The sequence below is a fragment of the Myxine glutinosa genome, chromosome 1 (genome assembly GCF_964187855.1).
Source record: "Myxine glutinosa chromosome 1, kmMyxGlut1.1, whole genome shotgun sequence".
Lineage (NCBI taxonomy): Eukaryota > Metazoa > Chordata > Myxini > Myxiniformes > Myxinidae > Myxine > Myxine glutinosa.
Genome location: NC_136261.1, coordinates 328,633,339 through 328,660,728, shown reverse-complemented (window position 1 = coordinate 328,660,728; position 27,390 = coordinate 328,633,339). Strand labels below are relative to the sequence as shown.

Below are 27,390 nucleotides of genomic sequence, written 5' to 3'. Positions count from 1 at the left end.
TGAATTTACTTAAATGTAATGCATTTAATGGGGGCAGAGGCACCTAAATTCCCAACCCACTCCCCACTATTTACATTAATTGGTATGAGATAAATTGATCCATTTAACGTCGTTTCACTTAATGTTGTGTTTTTAAGAACATAACCACAACGTTAGTCGAGGACCAAATGTATATGAATTTTTTTTAAACCTCAATAACTCATTTAATTACAGCATTCCCATTTTCTTAATCTACACAATATCCACATTATAATGTGCTTTACATATTTCACTTAATGTTGGTGTGGTCCATGCGGCTTGGCTGTGGCTTGCACTTCTGTAAAGTACTATGTGATACTTTAGGTCCATATGATCTTATAATATAACCTTGAATATATATTGTACCCCAAAAGGTAGTACTTAACACTGTAGTACCACACAAACACGGTTTTAAAATAAATATAACTTACAGCAATAAACCAGAGACCAAACAGTTCAGGGACAAGAACCAACTGAGCTATCCTGCCAACTGAGCTGGTCCTTGAAATATTCTCAATGTCTTCTATTTTTGGCAACAGACATGACAGCAGTAAGCTATGGACATTTCCTAACAGAGTGAACCTTACTTGCTTCATTAATTGTCATGTGATTTCAACAAATGCCCAGTATGACCCTCTGTCTCACCGTGATCTGCTGCGTAGCAACAAAGCTGTGGATAAGATGACTGAAGTGATGATGACAGCAAATGTTATAACGGGCATTACCACATCAACTGCAACAGAGACAGAGGGTGGTATTTCGTGGTGATGTATTTCATCACTTACAGTCACTTACAATTCTACATGGCGGAAGGTAAACCGCATGTGTGTACCCTGGATTAGAATAGGTACACCGTATCCCTGCGTGTTGTAAGAGACGACGAAGAAGGTTGGCGTCAGGAAGGGCATCCGGCCATAAAAAAAAACATTGCCTCAAAAAGAGAACCATGACAATTACAACGATATGTGGGCAGGGTACAGCCCGAAGTGGAGATCAGTTTCTGAGGTTTGGGACATGGAATGTCTGGACAATGACAGGGAGATCAGGAGAAGTGGTGGAAGTATTGGTCAGAAGAAGAGTGGACATATGTTGTGTGCAAGAGACGAGATGGAAGGGAAGTGGTGTGAGAATGGTGAAGGGTAGGCAGGGACAGAAATACAAGTTTGTGTGGCAAGGGTGCCTGGAGGGCGTGAATGGTGTTGGTGTCCTGTTTTCTGAGGAGTTTGTAGACAGTGTGGTGAGTGTGACGAGAGTGAGTGATAGGTTGACGATGGTGAAAATCATGATTGGAAAGCTCTTGGTCAACGTCATCTTGGGATATGCTCCGCATGTTGGTCGGAGCGATGAAGAGAAGGACAAGTTCTGGTGTGCGATAGAGAAGCTGATGGAAAACATGAAAGATGAGGAAGTTGTTGTGGATAGGAGGAGACCTAAATGGACATGTGGGAAGGAGTATGGATGGTTTTCAGGAAGATCATGGGGGTTATGGATATGGTGTGAGAAATGGAGAAGGTGAAAGGATTTTGGAGTTTGCTGATGGAGCTGATTTGTTGATTTGTAATACTCAGTTCCAGAAAGAGGATAATAAGCTTGTTACATACACGTCAGGTGGGTTGACGACAACCGTTGACTACCTGATGGTGCGTAGGCGAGATAGGGGGCACCTCCGGGACACAAAGGTGATCCCGGGGGAGGAGGCTGTTTCACAGCACCACTTGGTTGTCTGCGACATAAGGGTGAAAGGTGCGAGGAGAGCTCGGCGGGTGAAGTACCAACCGAGAATGAAGGTGTGGAGGTTGAAAGAGGTGACAGTAAGGGAGGCATTAAAAGAGAGGCTGAGTAGGGTAGAGGATGATGTGTTTGAGCTTGAAAGTGGTTGGATGTCGATGAAAGCTAGTCTGTTGGGAGCCGTTGGTGAGGTATGTGGATGGACAAAAGGACCACCGAGGCACTCGGAAACATGGTGGTGGGATGATGAAGTTGGAAAGAGGATTGACGAGAAGAGGAAGAAGTTCAAGGAGTGGCAGAAGGCGAAGGGTACGGGAGCAGAAACAGCAGAGCATGAAAGTTACAAGGTAGCCAAGAAGACTGCAAAGAAAGAGGTAGCAAAGGCGCAGGAGGCATGTAGGAAAATGTTCGGAGAACGCTTGGATTCGGAAGAGGGTCAGAGAGCAGTATTCAGGATTGCAAAGCAGATAGCGAAAGAGAGGTGTGATGTGATGGGGGTGAGTTGCTTGAAGGATGAAGTGGGACAAATCGTTGTGGACCCAGATGGAATTAAAGGAAGGTGGAAGAGATGCATGGAAATACTGTTGAATGCAGAGAATGAATGGGATGGCAACATAGAGAGTAACCCAGTTTTAGGACCGGCAGAGAAGATAACTGAGAAGGAAGTTGAGGAAGCGATAAAAGCAATGAAGAGTAGAAAAGCGGAAGGGCCGACGGGAGTTGTGGGAGATATGTTGAAGGCAGCAGGAAGTTGGGGTGTGAAGAGAATGACAGAGATCTGTAATCTGGCGGTGAAAGAAGGCCACATTCCAGTGGATTGGGAACTGAGTGCCCTCGTCCCTCTATACAAGGGGAAAGGTGACCCTCGAGAGTGTGGCTCGTACCGAGCAATAAAGTTATTGGAGCATGGAATGAAGGTATTGGAAAGGGTGTTGGAGAGGAGGATAAGGAAGAAAGTGAAGATCGATGAAATGCAGTTTGGATTTATGCCAGGAAGAGGAACGACAGATGCCCTTTTTATTGTGAGGCAGTTGCAGGAGAAGTACATGGAGAAGAGGAAGAAGTTGTTTCTTGGGTTTGTTGATCTGGAGAAAGCATTCGATAGGGTTCCACGCAAAGTATTGACATGGGCAATGAGGAAGTTAAGAGTGGAGGAATGGTGGATCAGAGTCGTGATGGCAATGTACAAAAGATCGTGCACAGCTGTAAGGACGAAGGACGGGAACAGTGGTGAGTTTGAGGTGAAGGTGGGAGTGCATCAGGGGTCGGTACTCAGTCCACTACTATTTGTAGCTGTGATGGAGGTGCTGGCTCAGAACGTAAAGGAGGGTTTACCGTGGGAGTTGTTGTATGCAGATGATCTGGTGTTGATTGCGGAAAGTATGGATGGACTGAAGGAAAAGATGAACAAGTGGAAGGAATGTATGGAGACAAAAGGTCTGAAGGTGAATATCGGAAAGACGAAGGTGATGGCAAGTGGTAAAGCATGTGGTGAGGTGGAAAGAACTGGGAAGTGGCCCTGTGCTGTGTGCAGGAAGGGTGTCGGAGTGAACTCCATTCAATGTGCAATGTGCGCTGAGTGGGTTCATCAAAAATGCAGTGGTCTGAGAGGGTCATTAACCAGTGTGGCAGCTACATTCAAATGTAAGGTGTGCACAGAGGGAGCTGCACATGGAGGAAATGTTGAGTTGGATCTTGGAGACGGCGTGAAGCTGGAAGGTGTGAAAACATTTTGCTACCTCGTAGACATGCTGAATGGAGAAGGTGGATCAGACTCGGCAACGGTTGCTAGAGTGAGATGTGCATGGAAGAGGTTTCGGGAACTGAGTGGCGTGCTGATGAGGAGGGGAGTGTCGTTGAAGCTGAAGGGAAAGGTGTATGCTGCATGTGTGAGAAGTGTTATGATTTATGGGAGCGAGACATGGGTAATGAACGTAGAGCAGCAACGAAGGTTGGAAAGGGTGGAAATGCGAATGGTTCGATGGATGTGCGGAGTATCGTTGAGAGAGAGAGGAAGACAAATGATGAATTGTGAAAAAATGATGGGAATAGAGCCTGTGATTAATGCTGTGAAGAGGAACAGGTTGAGATGGTTTGGTCATGTGTTGAGGAAGGATGAAAGTGACTGATTGAGAAGAGTGATGGAAATGAATGTAGAAGGAAGTAGAGGACGGGGAAGACCGAGAAAGACTTGGCTAAAGATGGTGGAAGAAGAAATGCGGGCAAGGGGGTTAACAAGGAGAGATGCAGAAAATAGGGCAAGATGGAGAAGATTGTCATGGGGACCGCAAGGCTAACCCCCGCTCTAGCAGGGAAAATGGCCTTAAAATGCATGTTGTTGTTGTTGTTGTTGTTGTTGTAAGGTAAACCGCATGTCCTTCATGGGTGACGATTTTATGTCGACTATTCACGACAAAGCTCATGAAGCTGCCGGAACCACATTTCCAGGCATTTGTATTTCCACAGATGAGTAATACATTATGGTAAAAAAGGAATTACTGTCACCGATGATATTCATTCACGATTGAGCAAAATGTCTCGTGTGATTGTATGTTTTCTTTTCCCATTATCGAACCTGAAGCAGTGGCAATGGGGATAATAACTTTCGAGCTCCAATCACTCCACAACCAACGGTTCAGAACCCTGCAGCGAACCTGGCTCTCATAGCTGAATCCTTGCTTTCCATGAAGAGTCACTTCCTCCTGCCGCAGGCCGGAACGCACCTGAGGTCACAGCAGGTGGAATTTATTCAAAGTAAGGCTGAAGAAACTTTGCTCAAGTATTCATGTTCTGTTTTTATAGCAAAGACCAATGATCAAGGAAAAGAGATATGTTTCATTATAATTAAGAATAAGTATGGTTTTCTTTTTTTTGTTTTTTTTGTATACAAGATCGAGGCTCGTGTAAGAGCTAACATTAATGACAAAAAAAACCGAACACACAAAACGTACAATAAAGGGAGCGGGAGACAAGATGGGGTGAGAGAGGGAAGCACACAAATACAACAGCAGAGAACAGGGACATCGGGAGATCTGTGGGATGGAGAGGGCTTGGGGGGAAGAGGCATGGGAAGGCTGGAGGGGGGGGGGGGGGGGGGGGGGAGAAGCAAACAAACAAACAAAAACAAAAACAAAAACCAAAGCAAGTAAAACTTGAGAGGTTCCAGGGAACCTGAACTCAACTGGTCTATATCAATATGGTTAGAATATGCATGATACAACCACAAACTACATAGTTTATATGTGCTAAAAATATATGACAAAAATTGATTTTCAACATGGCCACCCTGCCGCGCCCATTTTTGGGCGTGCAACGCCCAAATGCAATCCCAAACTAGTTTATGTCTTAAAGATGCTGCATAACAAGTTTGAATGAATGAATGAATGATCGTTTTAAGGCCATTTTCCCCGCTAGAGCTGGGGTTAGCCTTGCGGGCCCCATGACAATCATGGTTCCCTGTTTGAGGCAGTGTTTTTATGGCCGGATGCCCTTCCTGACGCCAACCCTTGATCGCCTCTTACGATGCGCAGGGATACGGTGTCCCAATTCTAAATCGGGGTACACACCGTGATCATTCATCCCAGCATGCTGGTACTCAAATTTCCCGACCTCGGAAGGATGACAGGCTGAGTCAACCCCCCTGGCGTTAATTCAGCGATCGACCGGGATTCGAACCCAGGATCCTAGGATCCCAAGCCGGCACCCTAACCGCTAAGCCAACACCAGGCTCTGCATAACAAGTTTCATCAAATTTAATCAATATTTGTGACTTTTAGAGCGTAGACGTCGAATTGTTTACAGACGACAGACAGACAGACAGACAGATGACAGATGGACGACGGACACTGGGTGTCGACAAAAAACTCAGCTGGACATGGTCCAGTTGAGTTAACAAACAAACCAAAAAAAAAAACAAGTAAGACAAACTAACCAAAAACCAAAACAAGTAAAACAAACTAACCAAAAACCAAAACAAGTAAGACAAACTAACCAAAAACCAAAACAAGTAAGACGAACTAACCAAAAACCAAAACAAGTAAGACAAACTAACCAAAAACCAAAACAAGCAAGATGAACTAACCAAAAACCAAAACAAGTAAGACAAACTAACCAAAAACCAAAAACCAAAACAAGTAAGACGAACTAACCAAAAACCAAAACACGTAAGACAAACTAACCAAAAACCAAAAACCAAAACCAAACAAACAAAAAACAAACAAACCTTGACAAACAAAAAACAAACAAAACAAACAAATGAGTTTGTTTTGAACAAACCAAAAAAATATGTTGGAATATCTGTTACTCTCCATCCAACTCTTGGATAACAATATTATGTGTGGAAGATAGGAATATGCAGGGCAACTCCTCGTTGCTTCCTGTGTTAACCAACAATTGAAGTACAGTGGTGGCCTATTGGTGACGACGATGGACTGGAGGTCCCAGAGGTTATGGGTTCAATTTGTACTGAAGGCAACAGCATTAATGATTTTGATTCTGATTTTCACAGGTTAAGCTAATCTCAGAAGAATTGCTATGCCACTATTAAATATGGCCTCTATTCCCTCCCTTTGTAACAGGAGGTTGTTCTAAATGATTATTGGTCCCGCAATTTCCATTTGAAAAAAAAAATTCTTTAATACAAACCTTCCATATTTCTGGCTCGCCTCGCCATGGACGATGTCGATAACGCACCTCGTAGGTCACGGATACCCAGCCAGAGTCAATGTCCACTTCAGGAGATAGTTCCCAGCTCAGCACAATATCCCATAAGCCCCGTGCAGCTTTAATCAGACGATAGGTGAGATTTACTGGTGGCCTCAGTTGAACTGGGAAAGAGAAGAGCAGAAGAAAAGTCAATTTTTCCTTTTTTTCCAAGTTACAGTTTTTCCCCCAAGTTTTTCCAAGTATTTTCCTTTTTTAAATTTTTACATTGCCATGTGTTCTATATTCACGATACTATGGACCTTCTTTTTCTTCTACTTCTGCAGTGTTCTATCACATGTAGGACGAGGACATTAGGATTTAGGAGACACCCCCAAATGTCTCTATGAATTACAAGTACATTGTAGATAAGGAACAAATCAAGAAAGTATATAGATCCAAGCATCATAAAATATGTGCTTAGATGGGAATAGCAAACAGACACACCCAATTTTATCCAAAAAACCAGCAAGTTAATATTGCACCTTATATGAGAAGCTCAAAATTAAATGGATAAGTGCAATAAAAAAACTTTACATTCATCAAGAAAGGTTAGATCTCCATTGCAGCTCGTCCCCAACCTCTTTTACTCCACACAAGAAAGATAACAGCCATTTTCACAATTACTGTCATGGCCAAAAATATTTGCACCCTTGCACTTTTTTCAAATAATGCACCATTTCTTCCAGAAAATTGTTGAAATAATAGAAAATCTTTTGGTATCCACATATGTATGTATTTCTTTGGTTTGCTGTGGAACAAAACCAAAAAAGCAAAAAAAAAAAGTAAATCTTAGCTCATTTCACACAGAAATCCTAAAGGTTTCTTCTTGTTCACGACGGTCGGAGCACACTACCTATGCAATTCTACCTGGACGAATGTAATCACTGCCTACCCCCTACAAACGTAATAGTATTTTTACCTCCGCCACCAAAGGTGGATGGAGGTTATGTTTTCACCCCTGTCTGTCTGTTTGTTTGTCTGTTAGTGAACAAAATATCTGAAAACGTTGTGGATGGATTCGGATGGAATTTGGCAGAGATGTAGCTCTGGGGACCGCAAGGCTAACCACCACTCTAGCGGGGAAAATGGCATTAAAATGCATGTTGTGTTTGTTTGTATGTAGCGTATGTGACAAGGACAAAATGATTCGATTTTGGTGGAGATACGGATTCGGATCCGGATACTAGAATTATTCAAGTGATTCTTCACCATTGGGAGATAGGACCAAAAATGATATATAGCAAGATATCTCAAAAAGTTGTGGACGGATTTGGACGAAATTTGGTGGACAGGTTGGGTGTCTGACAAGGAAGAAACGATTCAATTTTGGTGAAGATCCTCAAATTTGTAAAATCCTCAATTTTCATCTGTTGACTTGAAATTTTTTTTTTTTTTTTTTTTTTGTATACAAGATCGAGGCTCGTGAAAGAGCGAACATTAATCACACAGAAAGACAAACCGACACATAAAACATATAACATCGGGAGCGGTAGACAAGATGGGGAGAGAGGGGGAAGGACACAAACACAACATTTGAGAGCAGGGACCGAGAGACATGGAGACATCGAGAGATCTGAGAGAGGGCGAGGGCTTTGGGGGGGGGGGGGGGGCATGGGAAGGGGGCGGTGGGAGAGGTATAAAACATATGGACACTGCCAGGACTTCCAGGAAAGAAGTTGGAATTTCAAACAAGGTGGATCTGGGGTGAATTAGCGGGGGTAGAAAAGATCAAGGTTTTGGATGGGGGAAGATAAGAGATGGTGGTGAACAGCTGTTTTAAAGACCTGGAGGGAGGAGTGGGATTGAAGGGAGTGAGGGAGTTTGTTCCAGAGGCGGGAGAAAAGAGGAATGAAAGAGTGAAGGTGAGCAGAGAGCCGAGATTTCGGCAGTTTAACCATCAGAGGGTTGCTGGCAGATCTTGTGCGACCTGTAGGAATATTTGGGGGACAGAGCACAGAGAGAGCTGGGGGTGCAAGGCCGGAGAGGAGTCGGTAGAAGACAGAAAGACCACCTACCTGCCTGCGGTGAGTGAGTGAAAGGCCCTCAGAGATAGCTTCATCGCGTGAGATTCCAATAATTCTGAAAGCTTTGGTTTCAACAGCGTGAAGCCGAGCTAGGTGTGAGGCAGGAGCACCGGCCCATAGGGGAGAACAGTATTCCATTGAGGAACATTCCATTGAGGAGAACAGTATTCCATATTTGAATAGGATTTTAATATCAACTAACTGAATTCAACCACCAACTATTTTTGAAAGCAACATTGGCCAAAAGGTCAACATAGGCCAAAGTTCAACCACTTCTTTCAAATTTCTAATATCCTCAATTTTTATCCGATTGACTTGAAATCTGAATAGGATTTGCATATCAGCTTACTGAAACCATCCACCAACTATTTTTGAGCTCAACATAGGCCAAAAGGTCAACATCGGCCGAATTTCTAAAATTGTCAATTTTCATCCGATTAACTTAAACTTTGAAGCCAATTTGCATATCAGGTCACTGAATTCAACAACCAATTATTTTTGAGGTCAAAACTATGCTCTACTGAGTGCCATTCTACTTTGTCTGTTTTGCCAAGTGTTGCTCTATGAGTGATTTTTCATTTGTTTTTTGATTAATCCCTGGTTTTTCACCTCCCTGGTGGTGAAATCACCCTCCCTGGTTTTTTATTAATGTTACAGAGGTTGAGATGGTTTGGTCATGTGTTGAGGAAGGATGAAAGTGACTGGTTGAGAAGAGTGATGGAAATGAATGCAGAAGGAAGTAGAGGACGGGGAAGACCGAGAAAGACTTGGCTAAAGACGGTGGAAGAAGACATGCGGGCAAGGGGGTTAACAAGGGGAGATGTGGAAAATAGGGCAAAATGGAGAAGATTGTCATGGGGACCGCAAGGCTAACCCCCGCTCTTGCAGGGAAAATGGCCTTAAAATGCATGTTGTTGTGTTGTATGGAAACAGCCCGTTCGTGTGTCATGTGTTGTGCATTGTGTGTTCACGTCGGACTCACAGAATCGCATCCATAGATGGCAGACCGTGAGGATTACTTCAGTCTCATGCATCACATAATAGCTAATTACAGTGAATTCTGAGAAACAATTTTTTGTGCACAAGTTGTAAGATAACAATGATAAAAGATGAATGTGTGGTGGGGAAGAGAGAAATTCAGGAGAGTTTGTGAGCAATCCAAGAAGGAAAACGAGAATGGCACTTGGAGGAGCGCATACCTCCACCAGGCTGAACACTCAATAGTTTATGTTTTGTATCTGTATAAATGATATATATATATACACATACGCGTTGTTACAGAGGGACAGGCTTGTTTTAGCTGAGGTAATGACTGCACCTGAGTTGCTGTTTTGTCCTGATTTATACCAATAATAATACAAACAATTATTTTGCACAAATTTATTTGTAGTGTTTGTGATATTACATTTTATAAGCAATTTAGGTTTTTTAAAAAACCCTCAGCACATACATACAGGAGGGGTACATGCAGACTGGAAATTTGGGACAATTACACCTCACCACCATGTAATTCAAAACACCTCACCACCACGTAATTCAAAACACCTCACCACCATTTAATTTAAAAAGGCCTCACCACCACGTAATTCAAAACACCTCACCACCAGTCCACCACGTGATTCAAAACACCTCACCACCACGTAATTCAAAACACATCACCACCACGTGAATCAAAACACCTCACCAACAACGTTATTAAAAACACTTCACAATCACGGAAACAAAAGTTTGAGGGATTAGTTCAATGACAACACCAGACACTGCCTACATATTATGTAGATACATGTATATAGATAGATGCCCGGTGGGTACCCTGGTTAGAATAGGTACACCGTATCCCTGCGTGTCGTAAGAGGCGACTAAGAGGGTTGGCGTCAGGAAGGGCATCCGGCCATAAAAACATTGCCTCAAAAAGAGAACCACGACAATTACAACTACATATGGGCAGGGTACAGCCCAAAGTGGAGATCGGTTTCTGAGGTTTGGGACATGGAATGTAGGGACAATGACAGGGAGATCAGGAGAAGTGGTGGAAGTATTGATCAGAAGAAGAGTGGACATATGTTGTGTGCAAGAGTCGAGATGGAAGGGAAGTGGTGTGAGAATGGTGAAGGGTAGGCAGGGACAGAAATACAAGTTTGTGTGGCAAGGGTGCCCGGAGGGCGTGAATGGTGTTGGTGTCCTGTTTTCTGAGGAGTTTGTAGACAGTGTGGTGAGTGTGACGAGAGTGAGTGATAGGTTGATGATGGTGAAAATGATGACTGGAAAGCTCTTGGTGAACGTCATCTCGGGATATGCTCCGCAGGTTGGTCGAAGCGATGAAGAGAAGGACAAGTTCTGGTGTGCGATAGAGAAGCTGATGGAAAACGTGAAAGATGAGGAGGTTGTTGTGGTAGGAGGAGACCTAAATGGACATGTGGGAAGGAGTATGGACGGTTTTGAGGGAGTTAATGGGGGTTATGGATATGGTGTGAGAAATGGAGAAGGTGAAAGGATTTTGGAGTTCGCTGATGGAGCTGATTTGTTGATTTGTAATACTCAGTTCCAGAAAGAGGATAATAAGCTTGTTACATACACGTCAGGTCGGTCGACGACAACCGTTGACTACCTGATGGTGCGTAGGCGAGATAGGGGGCACCTCCGGAACACAAAGGTGATCCCGGGGGAGGAGGCTGTTTCACAGCACCACTTGGTTGTCTGCGACATAAGGTTGAAAGGTGCGAGGAGAGCTCGGCGGGTGAAGTACCAACCGAGAATGAAGGTGTGGAGGTTGAAAGAGGTGACAGTAAGGGAGGCATTAAAAGAGAGGCTGAGTAGGGTAGAGGATGATGTGGTTGAGCTTGAACGTGGTTGGATGTCAATGAAAGATAGTCTTTTGGGAGCCGTTGGTGAGGTATGTGGATGGACAAAAGGACCACCGAGGCACTCGGAAACATGGTGGTGGGATGAGGAAGTTGGAAAGAAGATTGACGAGAAGAGGAAGAAGTTCAAGGAGTGGCAGACGGCGAAGGGTACGGGGGCAGAAAAAGCAGACCATGAAAGTTATAAGGCAGCCAAGAAGGCTGCAAAGAAAGAGGTAGCAAAGGCGCAGGAGGCATGTAGGAAAATGTTCGGAGAAAGCTTGGATTCGGAAGAGGGTCAGAGAGCGGTATTCAGGATTGCAAAGCAGATAGTGAAAGAGAAGTGTGATGTGATGGGGGGTGAGTTGCTTGAAGGATGAAGTGGGACAAATCGTTGTGGACCCAGAAGGAATTAAAGGAAGATGGAAAAGATATATGGAAATGCTGTTGAATACAGAGAATGAATGGGATGGCAACATAGAGAGTAACCCAGTTTTCGGACCGGCAGAGAAGATAACTGAGAAGGAAGTTGAGGAAGCGATAAAAGCAATAGACCACCTTTAGAGGCCATTTTTTCCCCGTAGAGCAGGGGTTGGCCTTTTTTGGGCACCACGGTCCCCTTTTTGAAGCAATGTTTTATGGCCGGATGCCCTTCCTGCCGCCAACCCTGTTGGTCACCTCTTGCGACACACAGGGAATTACCAGTGAACTGGTACTCAATTTGCCGACCTCGGAAGGATGACAGGCTGACTCAACCCCCCTGGCATTAATTCAGCGATTGACCGGGATTCAAACCCAGGATCCTAGGATCCCAAGCCGGCACTCTAATCGCTAAGCCAACACCAGGCTTGATAAAAGCAATGAAGAGTAGAAAAGCGTGAGGGCCGACGGGAGTTGTGGGAGATATGTTGAAGGCAGCAGGAAGTTGGGATGTGAAGAGAATGACAGAGATCTGTAATCTGGTGGTGAAAGAAGGCCGCATTCCAGTGAATTGGGAACTGAATACCCTCGTCCCTCAAAACAAGGGGAAAGGTGACCCTCTGGAGTGTGGCTCGTACCGAGCGGTAAAGTTATTGGAGCATGGAATTAAGGTATTGGAAAGGGTGTTGGAGAGGACGATAAGGAAGAAGGTGAAGATCGACGAAATGCAGTTTGGATTTATGCCAGGAAGAGGAACGACAGACGCGCTCTTTATTGTGAGGCAGTTGCAGGACAAGTACATGGAGAAGAGGAAGAAGTTGTTTCTTGGGTTTGTTGATCTGGAGAAAGCATTCAATCGGGTTCCACACGAAGTATTGACATGGGCATTGAGGAAGTTAGGAGTGGAGGAATGGTTGATCAGAGTAGTGATGGCAATGTACAAAAGAGCGCGCACAGCTGTAAGGACGAAGGACGGGAACAGTAGTGAGTTTGAGGTGAAGGTGGGAGTGCATCAGGGGTCGGTACTAAGTCCACTACTATTTGTAGCTGTGATGGAGGTGCTGGCTCAGAACGTAAAGGAGGGTTTACCGTAGGAGTTGTTGTATGCAGATGATCTGGCGTTGATTGCGGAAAGTATGAATGGACTGAAGGAAAAGATGAACAGGTGGAAGGAATGTATGGAGACAAAAGGTCTGAAGGTGAATATAGGAAAGACGAAGGTGATGGCAAGTGGTAAAGCATGTGGTGAGGTGGAAAGAACTGGGAAGTGGCCATGTGCTGTGTGCAGGAAGGGTGGCGGAGTGAACTCCATTCAATGTACAATGTGCGCTGAGTGGGTTCATCAAAAATGTCGTGGTCTGAGAGGGTCATTAACCAGTGTGGCAGCTACATTCAAATGTGAGGTGTGCACAGAGGGAGCTGCAGATGGAGGAAATGTTGAGTTGGACCTTGGAGATGGCGTGAAGCTGGAAGGTGTGAAAACATTTTGCTACCTCGGAGACATGCTGAATGGAGAAGGTGGATCAGACTCGGCAACGGTTGCAAGAGTGAGATGTGCATGTAAGAAGTTTCGGGAACTGAGTGGCGTGCTGATGATGAGGGAAGTGTCGCTGAAGCTGAAGGGAAAGGTGTATGCTGCATGTGTGAGAAGTGTTATGATTTATGGGAGCGAGACATGGGTAATGAACGTAGAGCAGCAACGAAGGTTGGAAAGGCTGGAAATGCGAATGGTTCGACGGATGTGCGGAGTATCGCTGAGAGAGAGGAAGACAAATGATGAATTGCGAAAGATGATGGGAATATAGCCTGTGATTGATGCTGTGAAGAGGAACAGGTTGAGATGGTTTGGTCATGTGTTGAGGAAGGATGAAAGTGACTGGTTGAGAAGAGTGATGGAAATGAATGTAGAAGGAAGTAGAAGACGGGGAAGACCGAGAAAGACTTGGCTAAATATGGTGGAAGAAGAAATGCGGGCAAGGGGGTTAACAAGGAGAGATGCAGAAAATAGGGCAAAATGGAGAAGATTGTCATGGGGACCGCAAGGCTAACCCCCCGCTCTAGCAGGGAAAATGGGCTTAAAATGCATGTTGTTGTTGTGTTGTTTGTATGTATATAGATAGATGACTGTACCTGAGTTGCTGGTTTACACCAATCATAATACAAACAATTATTTTGCACAATGTATTTGTAATGTACGTGATATTACATTTTATAAACAATTGAAGTTGAAGATTTAAGTAAAAAAAAAAAAGAAATCAAACTTTTTTCAAAAATTGTTCTTTTTTTTTCAAAGTTTGAAAAACAAATACCCTTAGGACATACCCACGGGAGAGATAGTTGCATACCAGAAGTTTGGTACGATTTCACAAACGTTTGAGGGAGTAGTTCAGTGACAAGACAACACAGGACAGGACAGGACAGACACTGTGCAGATATATATCTATCTATAATTCCAGTAATCTCTGTCTGTACGTCTGTACGTCTGTACGTTTGTTTGTCTGTGACCGCTGTTTCTCGACAACCACGGGTCCGATATACTTGAAACTTGCCAGGTATATTGCTGGGGACCCGAGGATGTGCCTTTTCAAGGTTTCATATTAATCGGACAATTACTTACCGAGCTATGTCCAAAAAACGATTCAACCAATCAGAGAGCAGCGAACTATCGCGTGTGCCGAACGTGGCGGACACACTCTGCCTCGGATGGCACATTTGAGAGCGTATTCATTTATTTCACGTTTGCAAACTATGTTGGCGTTAAACTATGTTTTACAACTAATAAAACCGAATTTGCGATTCATTCGCTTTCCTGCGCGTTTGTGCACGCGATGGCGATTTCTTTACCAAACTCCGGAAGCCGTTCGCTTTGGACCGAACCATTTCATGTAAATAGAGGGGGGGGATTGTCACCACTCGCAAGCCGTTCGCTTTGGACCAAACCATTTCATGTAAATAGAGGGGGGGGATATAATTTTAGATATATATATAGTACGGGCATGCCCTAGTATATATAAATGTGATATGTCCCAATTGCACTGTTTTTATTTTTAAAAGATATATTTTATTACAAATATGTTGTGTTGAATTCATTGTGTTCCATAAGCTGAGGAATTACTTTTTCATCAGCCTATTGAAGGGGGTATTTCACCTCCGCTGGTGCTCCTAGATGGATGGAGGTTATGTTTTCACCCCTGTCGGTCTGTCTGTCTGTCGTTGGGGATTAGATTGTGAACAGGATATCTCAAAAAGTTGTGGATGGATTCAAACAAAGTTTGGTGGAGAGGTTGTGTATGTGACAAGGAAGAAATAATTCGATTTTGGTGAAGATCCGAATCTGGATCTGAGAATTTTAAAAAGTGATTCTTCACCATTGAGAGATCGGGCTAAAACTGATATATAGCAAGATATCTCAAAAGGTTATGGGCAAATTCCACCAAAACGTGGTGGACAGGTTGGGTGTGTTACAAGGACGACTCAATTCGATTTTGGTGAAGATCCGAATCCGGATACAAAAATTTGCAATTTATTGAAGTCGTTCTTCACTATTGCTTGATAGGACCTAATACGATAAATAACATGATATTTCAAAAAGTTGTGGACGACTTATGACAAAACTTGGTGGACGAGTTGTTTAGGCGACAAGAACAAGCGGATTAGATTTTTGTTCAGGTCCGAATCGAGATCCGGCCTATCAGTGGGATACAAAACATAAACTGTTCAGCCTGGAAAAGGTTTGCTGTCTATCGAGTGCCGTTCTAGTTTTGCAAGTTTTATCAAGCTACTTATATACCATGTTGGAACATTTGATTTTCTTCCCATTTGTTGATTTCTCAGGAACCTGAGTCCTCCCGAATGTTCAATGATTCATTCGTTCATTTTTTCCTTGGCAACTCACGTGGCAACTCATAGATGTTGAAATTTTTTGGGATAAATCCAAATTGAGGACAATGTGTAACATATGTTTACAAGCTATCATTATGTTTGAATATATTAAATGTTTGGCTCTCACCAATGTCAAGGACAATGGCACAGTAGTAAGGGGAGTTGAAGACTGTGTCCTCGGTGGTTTCCTCAACTTGGAGGCAGTACTGAGTCCACAGATCTGTACGATTATGTGAGAAGTAGCAGGTGAAGCTACCCATGGTAGTATAATCAGGACACTCTTCGCGGGAACCCTCCAGACTGAAGGCAAAAAGACAAGGAAGGGGTCACACACATTATGCACAATAATAAGGCTTGCGCTGTTGGTATTCTTGCATTTTTACAGTTGTTTATCATTTATGTGGTGATTAGGAGGAAGCTTGTGTCTACATTATGTGACAATCAAAATGACGAAAAGTGAAACAGGAGTAAAATTTGTTGTATGAACAAATCAACACATGGTTCAGATCAAGCATGGGAATCAAACAGTGATGTTCTCTCAACCACACTCATCACCATCAGCATCATTGTTTTATGCACGTTTCCAAGCGTGCATGCGTAAGCAGTGATTCACCTAATCGCTGCTTCGCCAAAAGGCACATTTGAGCCATGTTTTTATTGTGGCCGGATGCCCTTCCTGACGTCACCACAGTATTAGCTGTGGACCTAGCCTTTGTCTAAAGAGACGCACCCTGTGAGGCAGCAGGGTGATTTGCAATCAGTCTCCTTCTCCTATGTTGACTGCCTACCAAGGCTGAAGAACTCCACCTACCCTGGTTGGATTGGTGAGTGTCACAGCAAGTCCTCACAACGCGGAGGGCCATGCACACTACACCTCTAGGGTACCAACCTATTTCGAGATCCTCCAGACATTTAGCCAGTGCCCTCTAGAGCACTGTTACCATGGTGCACCATTAGGAGGTAGTCTGGAAGTCTTGGCAAGGGTAGAGGCTATTTACCGGGAGGAAGGGCTTACGTGCTCAGCCTTCTTTTCGCTCACAGAGCAATCCGGCGGCCATAGCTAAAAGCAACAAGTGGTAAACCACATCGCACTCTACTACAGCACCAGACGCGTACACCTGCCATATGAAAAAAAAAACCACAAGCACCATCGCTGGAAAAGATAATTAACTAATTTGGCTTGAAGATCGTGAACTCGTGTAGTATTATGTCATATTACTTGGCGCAGATATGTGTATATTGGCATATTTTATGAGCTTTATCTATGTGAGGCACTCTGTGAAAACAGTTAGCTAATGATCACCTGAGCGTTCCGCTGTGTGGCAAAAAAAATGTCGGATGCGTTGTAAAATTTCCACTTGTACCACCAAGCACAGCCAAAAAGCCCTTAAATGTGCGCACAATGTCACTGTAGCTCTTGTTGTAATTGCCATGACCAATTTATCGGTTAAGAAGAACCTTAAAGTCTCATTTAACTTAAACTTACTGCTGCACTAATGTCTTTCTACAGGAAGTGTGTTATCCCAAAAACATTCTGATATATAAAACTAGAAAGAGCAATCGGAGATTGCAAACCATGCCAGGATTTGTTTTGTGTGGTGTGTTTTGTGTGGTGTGTTTTGTGTGGTGTATTTTGTGGTTTGTCAACAATGCATTGATGATGTAAGGTTCGGTTCATGCAGCGGACAAACAGACCTTTCCGGTTTTGTTGTATAGATTCACATTGCAATTGTATGTATTTTATAGATGTAGTCACCTTCCATACCTGTGAGACGTATGCACATTCAAATAGTATGTACTTTATAGATACACTCATGTTCTTGATACAAATACGTTAAAGACGTGCAATTTTAATAACACATCCTTTGAAGCGATACTCACATTCTAATAGTACGTACTTTATAGACATACTCACATTCTAATAGTACGTACATTATAGACATACTCACATTCTAATAGTACATACTTTATAGACATACTCACATTCTAATCGTACATACTTTCTAGACATGCTCACATTCTAAAAGTACATACATTATAGACATACTCACATTCTAATCTACGATATAAGAGAACCGTTGGTCTGTCTGTCTGTGTGTCTGTGTGTCTGTGTATGTCGCCATTTTTCTCAGAGAAACGTTTTCTACAGTACTTACTTTTTCCACATACGAAATTTGCATTTATGTTTATTTAAATTATACAATGGACTACAAAATGTAAATGTTTCATGATATTTGTTATATTATATCACCATTATCTATCAATATTGTTGAAATGGAGATCAAATAGCTGTATGTTGAAATATGTTGAAAAAGTCAAAACTTTACATGGGGTGTACTTACTTTTTCACGTGACTGTATATATATATATATACAGTGTGTATCAAAAAAAAGGTAATCCGAATTCAAGGGGTTAATATGCATAGGTTATTTATTTTAACAATTTACATGTGGTTTACTAATTAAGAGGAGATCCTCAGCTTTCCATTGATACCTTCCATGCATCATTGCTGTCACACATGACCGAGTACATGTTCATTGAAAATGACAAGTTCAAATCGCATTTTTACAAGTTTGGCTAATCAATGCAAGTCAGGATAATTGGTGCAAAATGAACGTCAGATGTGAACTTTTCTCAGGAATGATTGGCCTTTATGCACCCACACCCTCAACATGTCCACCTCCCCTTTCAACCCAAAGCTCACAGCGGCGGAGCATGCCCTGAACTGCTCGTCTCACCATAGCCGGGTCATTGCACAAAGCATCCACTTCATGTCGAATACGGCCCTGCAATTCGTCAAGATCACGGGGAGGAGTTACGAACACCTTGTTCTTTAAATGTCCCCAAAGGAAATAATCACATGGTGTGAGGTCAGGTGATCGTGGCGGCCATTCCACTGCATGGTTGAGGGCGATGACTCGGTCTCCAAAGAGTTCCCTCAGTCGATCTCAGACAGTGATAAGACGATGTGCTGGGGCGCCGTCTGGGGCCCACCAGAGATATCAAAAGACACCAGGAACCTGTCGCTCAAAGTTCTCCTCCAGCTGCGGTAAAACTTTATCATTGATCATCTGCAGATACCTGTTACCATTGACATTCCTTTGAAAGAAAAATGGTCCGAACACCTGACCACTTCCACAAAGTCCCAAAGAAACAGTCCACTTTTGTCGATTCATGTTGGTGTCAAAATTAAATTCCGGGAGTTGTCCTGTCGGTGCATATTCAAGAACATTATGGATATCGACCTTGCCGTCCATGGCGAAAGCAGCTTCGTCGCCATTAACGAGATACCACAGGAAATTGACATCTGCTTCGCAATGTGCTATCAACCATCCGGCAAGCACCAGCCTCCTGGCAAAATCCCCTGGTGTAAGTTGATGCCGGATATGAATCCGATATCGATGTTGGTGGAGGTCCAGTCTTGTGATTCGGTTGAATGTTGCCGAAGGCAATCCCGTCCCATTTCGTCTTGCGCTGGTATGCCTAGGATGCTCCAAAACATGTTGCCTTACTGCTGCAATGTTCATTTCCGATCGCCCAGTGCGCCTCCTACCAGAATTCCCCTTGTTGCAGTTGACGCTAGTGCCATGCTCTTGGTACTTTCTAACATTCGCCCAGATGGTATTGGCTGCTGGAGGCTCCCGTTCTGGGAAACGTTCCCTGAACGCATCACGAGTTCGCTGCAAACTTCCAGTTTGGTGAAAGGTTGTAACCACGAAGGTCCGCTGTTCAGTCGTAAGTTGAACCATCTTTTCAATGACTCAGACCGTCTCTAAACCCATACACTGTAGGCCCATCTTAAATACCCATCTTAAACAAAAGATGACGCAACCGACGATTACCAGACCAGCTTAACAATTTTACATAATCAACTTGGCAGTCGACAAGTAATACGTCCATTTAAAACTGTCTTGCACCGATTGGCCAAACTTGTAAAAATGCGATTTTAACTTGTCATTTTCAATGAACATGTACTCGGTCGTGTGTGACAGCAATGATGCACGAAAGGCATCAATGGAAAGCTGAGGATCTCCTCATAATTGGTAAACCACATGTAAATTGTCAAACTAAATAACCTTTGCATATTAACCCCTTGAATTCGGATTACCTTTTTTTTTGATACGCACTGTATATATATATATATATATATATATATATATATATATATATATATATATACACTCAACCCTCGGCTATCGCGAACTCGGCTATCGCGTTTCTTTGCTATCGCGGCTACCTAAAAAACTGCACAACACACGACTATCGCGCCCCAACTACGTGCTATAGCGCACCGGAAATGGTGGAAAGGGTGCTACGTCATCACCGAGCGTGGGGAAAGAGAAATCAAGGGATATGAAGAAGAGGAAGAACTTAACTTACGCTCAGAAATTCGAAATTGTGCAGTTGATAGACAATGGTGAAACAAAGCGAAGTGTTGGAAAGAAATTTGGGATAAATGAGTCAACAGTGCGAGGTATTTACCAAAACCGTGATTATCGTACGTCAACGTCAACTCCCTCCGCCAACGCCAGATTAGTCAGGTTCACTATGTCAATAAATTATATTTTGTTCAAAATCATGGTAGATTAGCAAACCTATACATTTTTGGAAAGGTTATAGCATAAGGAAACTAAAAATCAATGTTTACATTTGGAGAGATACCTGTATGGCGGCCATTTTGGATTTTCAAAATGGCCACTGTAAAATACATATTTTGTTCTATTTCTGCCTCTAATTACCCTAAAAACTTTTAAAAATATACTAAACCTATATTTTCAGGGACATGGAATCCAATGAAAGTATCAAATTAGTGCTATGGGGAATGGTAAGACACGAATCAAAGGTTTTGAATTGCAAAATACTGTCTTTATATTCGCGATAAGTTGCATAATCAAATACATGTTATCATTTTGTACAGGCAGTTAATAACATCAAAATGTGTCACAATAATTCATATCACCAAACATACACAGGCAGTCAGCAAAATCATATATACACATGCAGTCAGTATAACTTCACATCTACACAGGCAGTCAATGACAAAATATACACAGGCAGTCAATGACATCAAACATACACGATTACAGAATATGCCATTTAGAGTTCGTCATCACTGTCCTGTGTGTCGTATCCGACAATATAGTCCGCATCATTTTCACAGTCCGTTCCACACAAGCAAAGGTCAGTCAAATTGATTGGCAAATCGAATGGGTCGAATGGTCGATCGAATCGAATCGAATCGAAGCGATTGGTCGAATGGTCGAATTGGTCGAATGGAATTGGTCGATTGGTCGAATTGGTCGAATGGAATTGGTCGGAATTGGCAAATGTAAACATTGATTTTCAGATTTTCCATGTAATAACGTTTCCAAAAATGTATAGGTTTGCTAATCTACCATGATTTTGAACGAAAAAACATAGTGAACCTGACTAGATCACCAAATTCTTACGGCCAGATTAGGCGTCAGAACAAGTCTAATCGGGGGACATTAGGGTAACCGCAGGGGGTGGGGGGGGGGGGGGGAGCACAAACTGCCGTTCGAGACCTCAATCTATGATGTAAATGCTTGATAATAAGAGTTTGCCGTCAACAACCAACACACCAACCAAGTTCCAATTTAAAAACATGCTGCAAAGTCTCTCTCTTTCACACACACACACACACACACACACACACACTGCACAAAATATAGCCGACGTGCAAGTTTGGCGCCAAAGGCTTGACCTGCGGGTGGGTGTGGGGGGGGGGGGGGGGGGGGGGGGAAACAATAACTCATTTGGGTGGGCATGGCCCGCGAATGCCCCCCTATGACGCCGACCCTGCTTACGGCGTCGCAACGAGGCACAGCCCTCTGTCTTTGACGAGCCCTCTGATGTTGAGCGCTTCTCTGGTGCTTCAGCTGACGCAATCCTGGACGAGTTAGAGGCACGTAGTGGTGGTCAATAAGACTCCACCCAAGCCTCGGAACCTACCCAACCACCTAAGCCCCTCATCGTTCCCAAAAAGGTAAATAAAATGGTAAAAAAGTACTTTTTTTACCATTTTATTTTTATTTACATATTGTGATTCTTGTTTTAATGTTTCCTTATATGTTAATGTTTCTTTATATGGTAGAAACACTTGGTAAAAAAGTGGCAAAAATAGGTTAAATATGTGGTCAACTTGGGGGTCCTGGTACCAATTAGAATTATTACCATACGTTCTTCAGTTCAGCTATCGCGATTTCGGCTAACGCGCACCGAAAGCGGCACCAATTAGGCGCGATAGCCGAGGGTTGAGTGTATTATATATATATATATATATATATATATATATATATATATATATATATATATTTTTTTTTTTCCCCGTTTGTCGTTAAAGGCGGCAAAAAGGGTTGGCGTCAGGAAGGGCATCCGGCCGTAAAACATTGCTTCAAATAGGGGACCGAAAAACAACAACAACCACGGTTCCCGAAAAAGGCCAACCCCCGCTTTGCGGGGAAAAATGGCCTCTAAAGGTGGTTATTTATATATATATATATATATATATATATATATATATATATATATATATATATATATACAGTAATCCCTCGCTATATCGCGCTTCACTTTTCGCGGCTTCGGTACATCGCGGGTTTTTCTCGCTAGTATATGTAAAATTATATATCGGATTTTTCATTACTAGGGCATGCCCGTACTATATATATATCTAAAATTATATCCCCCCCCCCCTCTATTTACATGAAATGGTTTGGTCCATTCGCAAAGCCAAAGCGAACGGCTTGCGAGTACGGTGACAATCCCCCCCCTCTATTTACATGAAATGGTTTGGTCCATTCGCAAAGCCAAAGCGAACGGCTTGCGAGTACGGTGACAATCCCCCCCCTCTATTTACATGAAATGGTTTGGTCCATCTATCTAAGCGAACGGCTTGCGGAGTTTGGTAAATAAATCGCCATAGTTCGGTAACTACTTCTCCGATTAATATGAAACCTTGAAAAGGCACATCCTCAGGTCCCCAGCAATATACCTGGCAAGTTTCAAGTATATCGGACCCGTGGTTGTCGAGAAACAGCGGTCACAGACAAACACACAGACATACACACAGACACACACACACACACAGAGATTACTGGAATTATAGATAGATATCGTGGGATTCTGCGGCCTATAGGTATTTTTATTTTTTTAGATTTTAATTATTTTTGCGGTAAAATAAGCATTTTCTAGCCTAAAAAATTAATAATAATAAAAATAAAAATATAACACATTAATTAAAACCTATATTAAAAGAATATTACAGTAAATCGAAATAAAATACGCATTATAAATGAGTAGACAAAGAATCGCGCATATGGAAAACCAAGCTTGGGTTGCTTGCGCTCGTTTGCCCAGATGATTTCGTACGCGGCACACTATTGGCAGATGGATGAGACGCGACCAATCAGAGCACGCTGTTCAGTATCCTGCGGTGTTGTGTTTTTGTGCATTTTGTGTAAAATTGTGAAGTTGTTTCAAGCCCTACGATGACGGGTAAACGTTCTGCGTCTTCTAAGGGTTCTGGCACTGAACCTAAACGCCAGAGGAAGATGCTTAATATCGTAGAGAAGGTGAAACTCCTCGACATGTTAAAGGAAGGGAGAAGCTTTGCGGCTGTAGGCCGCCATTATGGGCTCAATGAATCTACGGTCCGGTACATTAAGAAGGACGAAAAGAATATAAGGGCGACGGCAGCAGTGTCCTTTAACCAGACAGCGAAAAGGGTGGTAACTTCACGCAATAAGGCCATTGTAAGGATGGAGTCTGCATTGGCCCTTTGGATCAGTGACTGCAGGAAGAAGAATATCCCACTGGATACCAACGTTATCCGTGAGAAGGCCAGGCAGCTTTACGCCAAGTTTACTGAAGGCGCTGGTGACGACGACCCCGAATCCGAACCATCGACCGCATCTCCCACCAAACCAACCAAATTCGATGCCAGCAAGGGCTGGTTTGAAAAATTTCAAAAACGATTTAAGCTAAAGAGCGTGGTCCTGCATGGAGAAGCTGCTTCTGCTGATAAAGCTGCCGCCGAGGGGTACGTGAACGAGACGTTCAGGACGATCATCCAGGAAGGGGGTTATAAGCCTGAACAAGTTTTTAATATGGATGAGACAGCCTTATTTTGGAAACGGATGCCGTCTCGCACTTTCATCATGATCGAGGAAGCCAGAGCCCCTGGATTTAAGGCCCACAAAGATCGGGTGACTTTAGTAATGTGTGGGAATGCTGCGGGCTTTATGATAAAGCCTGGTCTTATTTATAAGTCCAAAAACCCAAGGGTCCTCAAAAACAAAAATAAGAACCTGCTGCCAGTGTTTTGGATGCACAACCAGAAGTCCTGGATTACGAAACTCCTCACATCGGATTGGTTCCACCAGTGCTTCATTCCCGAGGTCAAGCTTTATCTCGCAGAAAAAGGACTCGAGTTCAAAGTGCTGTTGCTCATGGATAATGCAGGAGGTCACGCGCTCCACCTGTCGTATGATGGCGTACAAATAGAGTTCTTACCGCCAAACACCACATCGCTGATACAGCCCATGGATCAAGGCGTCATTCGCGCATTTAAGGCACTTTATACGCGAAACACCCTGCAGCACCTGGTCGAGGCTATGGACTCGGACGAAAACTTCTCGCTGAAGGCGTACTGGCGTGAGTACACCATTGCAACGTGTCTGCAAAATATTCAGATGGCCATAAAGGAGATGAAGACAGAAACTTTGAATGCCTGCTGGAAAAAATTGTGGCCAGAAGTAGTCCACGATTACGTGTACAAGGGTTTCTCTCCTGACGAAGTCCACCACTCTGCAGTAGATAAGGCAGTGAAGCTGGCAAAATTACTAGGAGGAGATGGCTTCAACGATATGACTCCCGATGACGTTGAGGAGCTGCTCAAGACCCACTCAAATCCGTTAACGGACGAAGACCTGGCAGAGATGACGAAGTCAGCAAGTGAGGAAGAAGAAGAGGAAGAGGAGGGTCCAGGGGATGAAGAAGAAGAAGGCCTATCACTGGAACGCCTCGCAACCCTAGTGAGAATGGCAAAATAACTTAAGGAAAGGGCTGAAGAATGGGACCCCCAGATGATTCGTTCGTTGAAGTTCAGAAATGTAATCGACGGAGGCATTGAAGTCTATAAAAACCTCCTCGCCCAGAAGAAAAGGCAGCGCCAGCAACTGCCCATCACTATGTTCCTCACCCGAAAAAAGAAAGAAGACACGCCTACGTCTTCAGCACGAAAAGAAGTTCCGGATGACGACGAAGATACTGCACCACCTGACGAGGCGCCTGCTGAAGTGGCGCCTTCAGAAGAGCTGTAATGCTCTTCTTTGCTGTGCAGTACAGTAAAAACTATTATTGATATACTTACCCAGTATCTATTACAGTATTTTCAAATATACTGTATAGCTATATATACACGTACAAATATTTTTCTAATACGTAAGGATGGGTCTCAAAAGTGTGTTTAAGAGTGTAGAAAGGGTTTATAAGAGCGTGGGAAAGGTTTATAAGAGTATGGGGAGGGTTTTTAAAGGCTTAAAATATATAAAAATAATAAAATTAATATATGGTTTCTACTTCGTGGATTTTCACCTATCGCGGGGGGTTCTGGAACGTAACCCCCGCGATAAACGAGGCATGACTGTATATATATATATATATATATATATATATATATATATATATATATATATATATATATATATATATATATATATATATATATATATATATATACGTACATATATATATATATATATACATATATATATATATACATATATATATATATATATATATATATAGATATATATATATATATATATATATATTGTTGCGGTTTTAGAACCCACACTCTTGTAAATATGACATTATTAAATGGTTAAAGGTAGCACCCCATAGTTAGTCCACAAGCAACACGTAGGCCACCTTAGAATTCCAGTTATTTCATTAGTATGTGTATTAGATAAGACCGTGTTTCCAATAGTTGAATCTGCGTTGTGTCAATCAAATAAGAAGTAGGCCCCATTCCGTTCAGTTTGCAACCTCCCTCTCCAAGCGACGCCATTACGCGCCCTCCAGTCTGCCCTATGGCTCTCCCAATTTGTTACGTGCCTTTGTTAGCAGCGTTCGCTGCCTTGAGCTGGAGCTCGCTCAAACGCCGCCATAAGCCACGCGGTGAGGCCCGGAAAAAGGGGGCGGAACGCCAAGAAGAAGGTGTGGCCACGTCATCCAGCCGTCAAAGGTGGACCCGGTAAGCCCTCACCAGCCAACCAGGGCTGAAGGGACATCGCCGACAGGCATGGTTTTGGGCTCGCGGAGTGATCGCTTGGCGAGTTATAAAGGCGAGCGCAAAGCCCTTTCACAGGACTGCGTGGGGGACTTGCCAGCGAGCACATTTACCAGGAGACTCATGCGCCGGCATTTGTTAAAGAGGACGTGTTGGAAGGGTGGCTTGGAGAAGGACTGAGAAGAAGAAGGGCGCGCTTGTTAAAGAGGACATTGGGGAGAGAGAGGGCGTTTGGCACAAGTGTGCACATATTACATACACAGGACACCAGCTTCCCCCCGCTATATAATTGTCGGTCGCGTTCAACTACACGCGGAGCTGCCTGCCGGGTTTCGCCCGCTGGACCGGAGCCTGCACTGGAGCCGACCGGAGCCTGGACCCCATCGCCGGACCTTCCGCCCTACCATCTACAATCCCCGTGTGAGTGTCTGAGACGGGCCCGTTGTCCTGGGTATTAAGGATAAGACTGCTTTAAGACTGCCCTGTGTTCTGCTTTTTCCTCTTCCTATCCTGTACATTCTTTCGTTTCCTCTTCTCCTTCTTGTACATTTGTAATAAACCAATCTTTGTTCTTCCTATTTTCTGGTTTCCTCTTGTCCGATCGCATCCGTCTTTTCTCTCATTGGGTAAACGTGGCACGATTAGGAACCGCTCAGAATCGGGTTTTGTCATTTGTTAATAGCTCGGATCGCGGATTGCTATCCTCTCGGCATTTTCCATCATATCCGTGGTTCGAGCGGGAGTTATCTCCTTGCTTTACGGCCGGTGGTAGTACTTAGGTAATTGGACTAAGACTCGACCAACAACCCTACTTACCACCGACCGGAAGGAACATGATAACCCCCAGAACTCGGGTCGGCCAGATAACAAGACAAGGGGATTAACCCCCCCCCCCCCCCTGATAAGGGGAGAGCCGACGCCGGAGATCCGTAACAATTGGTAGTCAGGAATGGGGATTTGGAACCTGGGACGAAATTTTTTTAGACCAAATTTTGGACACCAATTGTGCATATTGGCCACAACAATTGGTGACGGGGAGTGGGATTTGGACCCGAACCAAATTTTTTATATATCTGAAAAATTTGGTCAAAATTACGAGCGGCCGAAATTTTATTAACATCTAAGTTTTGAATCGTGCCATGGATAACCAAGGCGATCGGATGTCGGTGGGGGAAAATGAGGGGGTAGATGAAGAGGAGTTAGAATTAACCCAGGACCCCAGGGAAGAACAATTGGGAGAGATGGAGGAGGAAAGGAATGAGGGTGCGGCAGTGGGGGTTGCAGGCGCACAAAATGGCGGCACCTCGCATGTGACAGCGGGGGCCAACCCCGTTGTGCAAATGAGTGTTGAAGAAATGCAGTTATTCATGGCTCTATTTAAGAAGGGAATAAAAAAAATGGGGGATCGATTGTTTAATCGAATAGAGGCCCAAAGTGACGAATTCACCCGGGAAATAAA

At 43.5% G+C, this 27,390-nt stretch overlaps 1 protein-coding gene across 4 annotated transcripts in view; it reads right to left on the bottom strand.

Moving 5' to 3' along the window:
* Window positions 1–27,390, bottom strand: part of LOC137417604 (uncharacterized) — a 178,012-nt gene that overhangs the window by 11,192 nt on the left and 139,430 nt on the right. For all 4 annotated transcript variants that reach the window (XM_068103506.2, XM_068103507.2, XM_078769736.1 and 1 more), the window contains 4 exons: window positions 15,744–15,916; window positions 6,391–6,572; window positions 4,322–4,469; window positions 664–751 (listed from right to left, as the gene is read on the bottom strand). In XM_068103506.2, coding sequence (XP_067959607.2) covers window positions 664–751; window positions 4,322–4,469; window positions 6,391–6,572; window positions 15,744–15,916 — 591 coding nt within the window. The remainder of the gene's footprint in view (window positions 1–663; window positions 752–4,321; window positions 4,470–6,390; window positions 6,573–15,743; window positions 15,917–27,390) is intronic.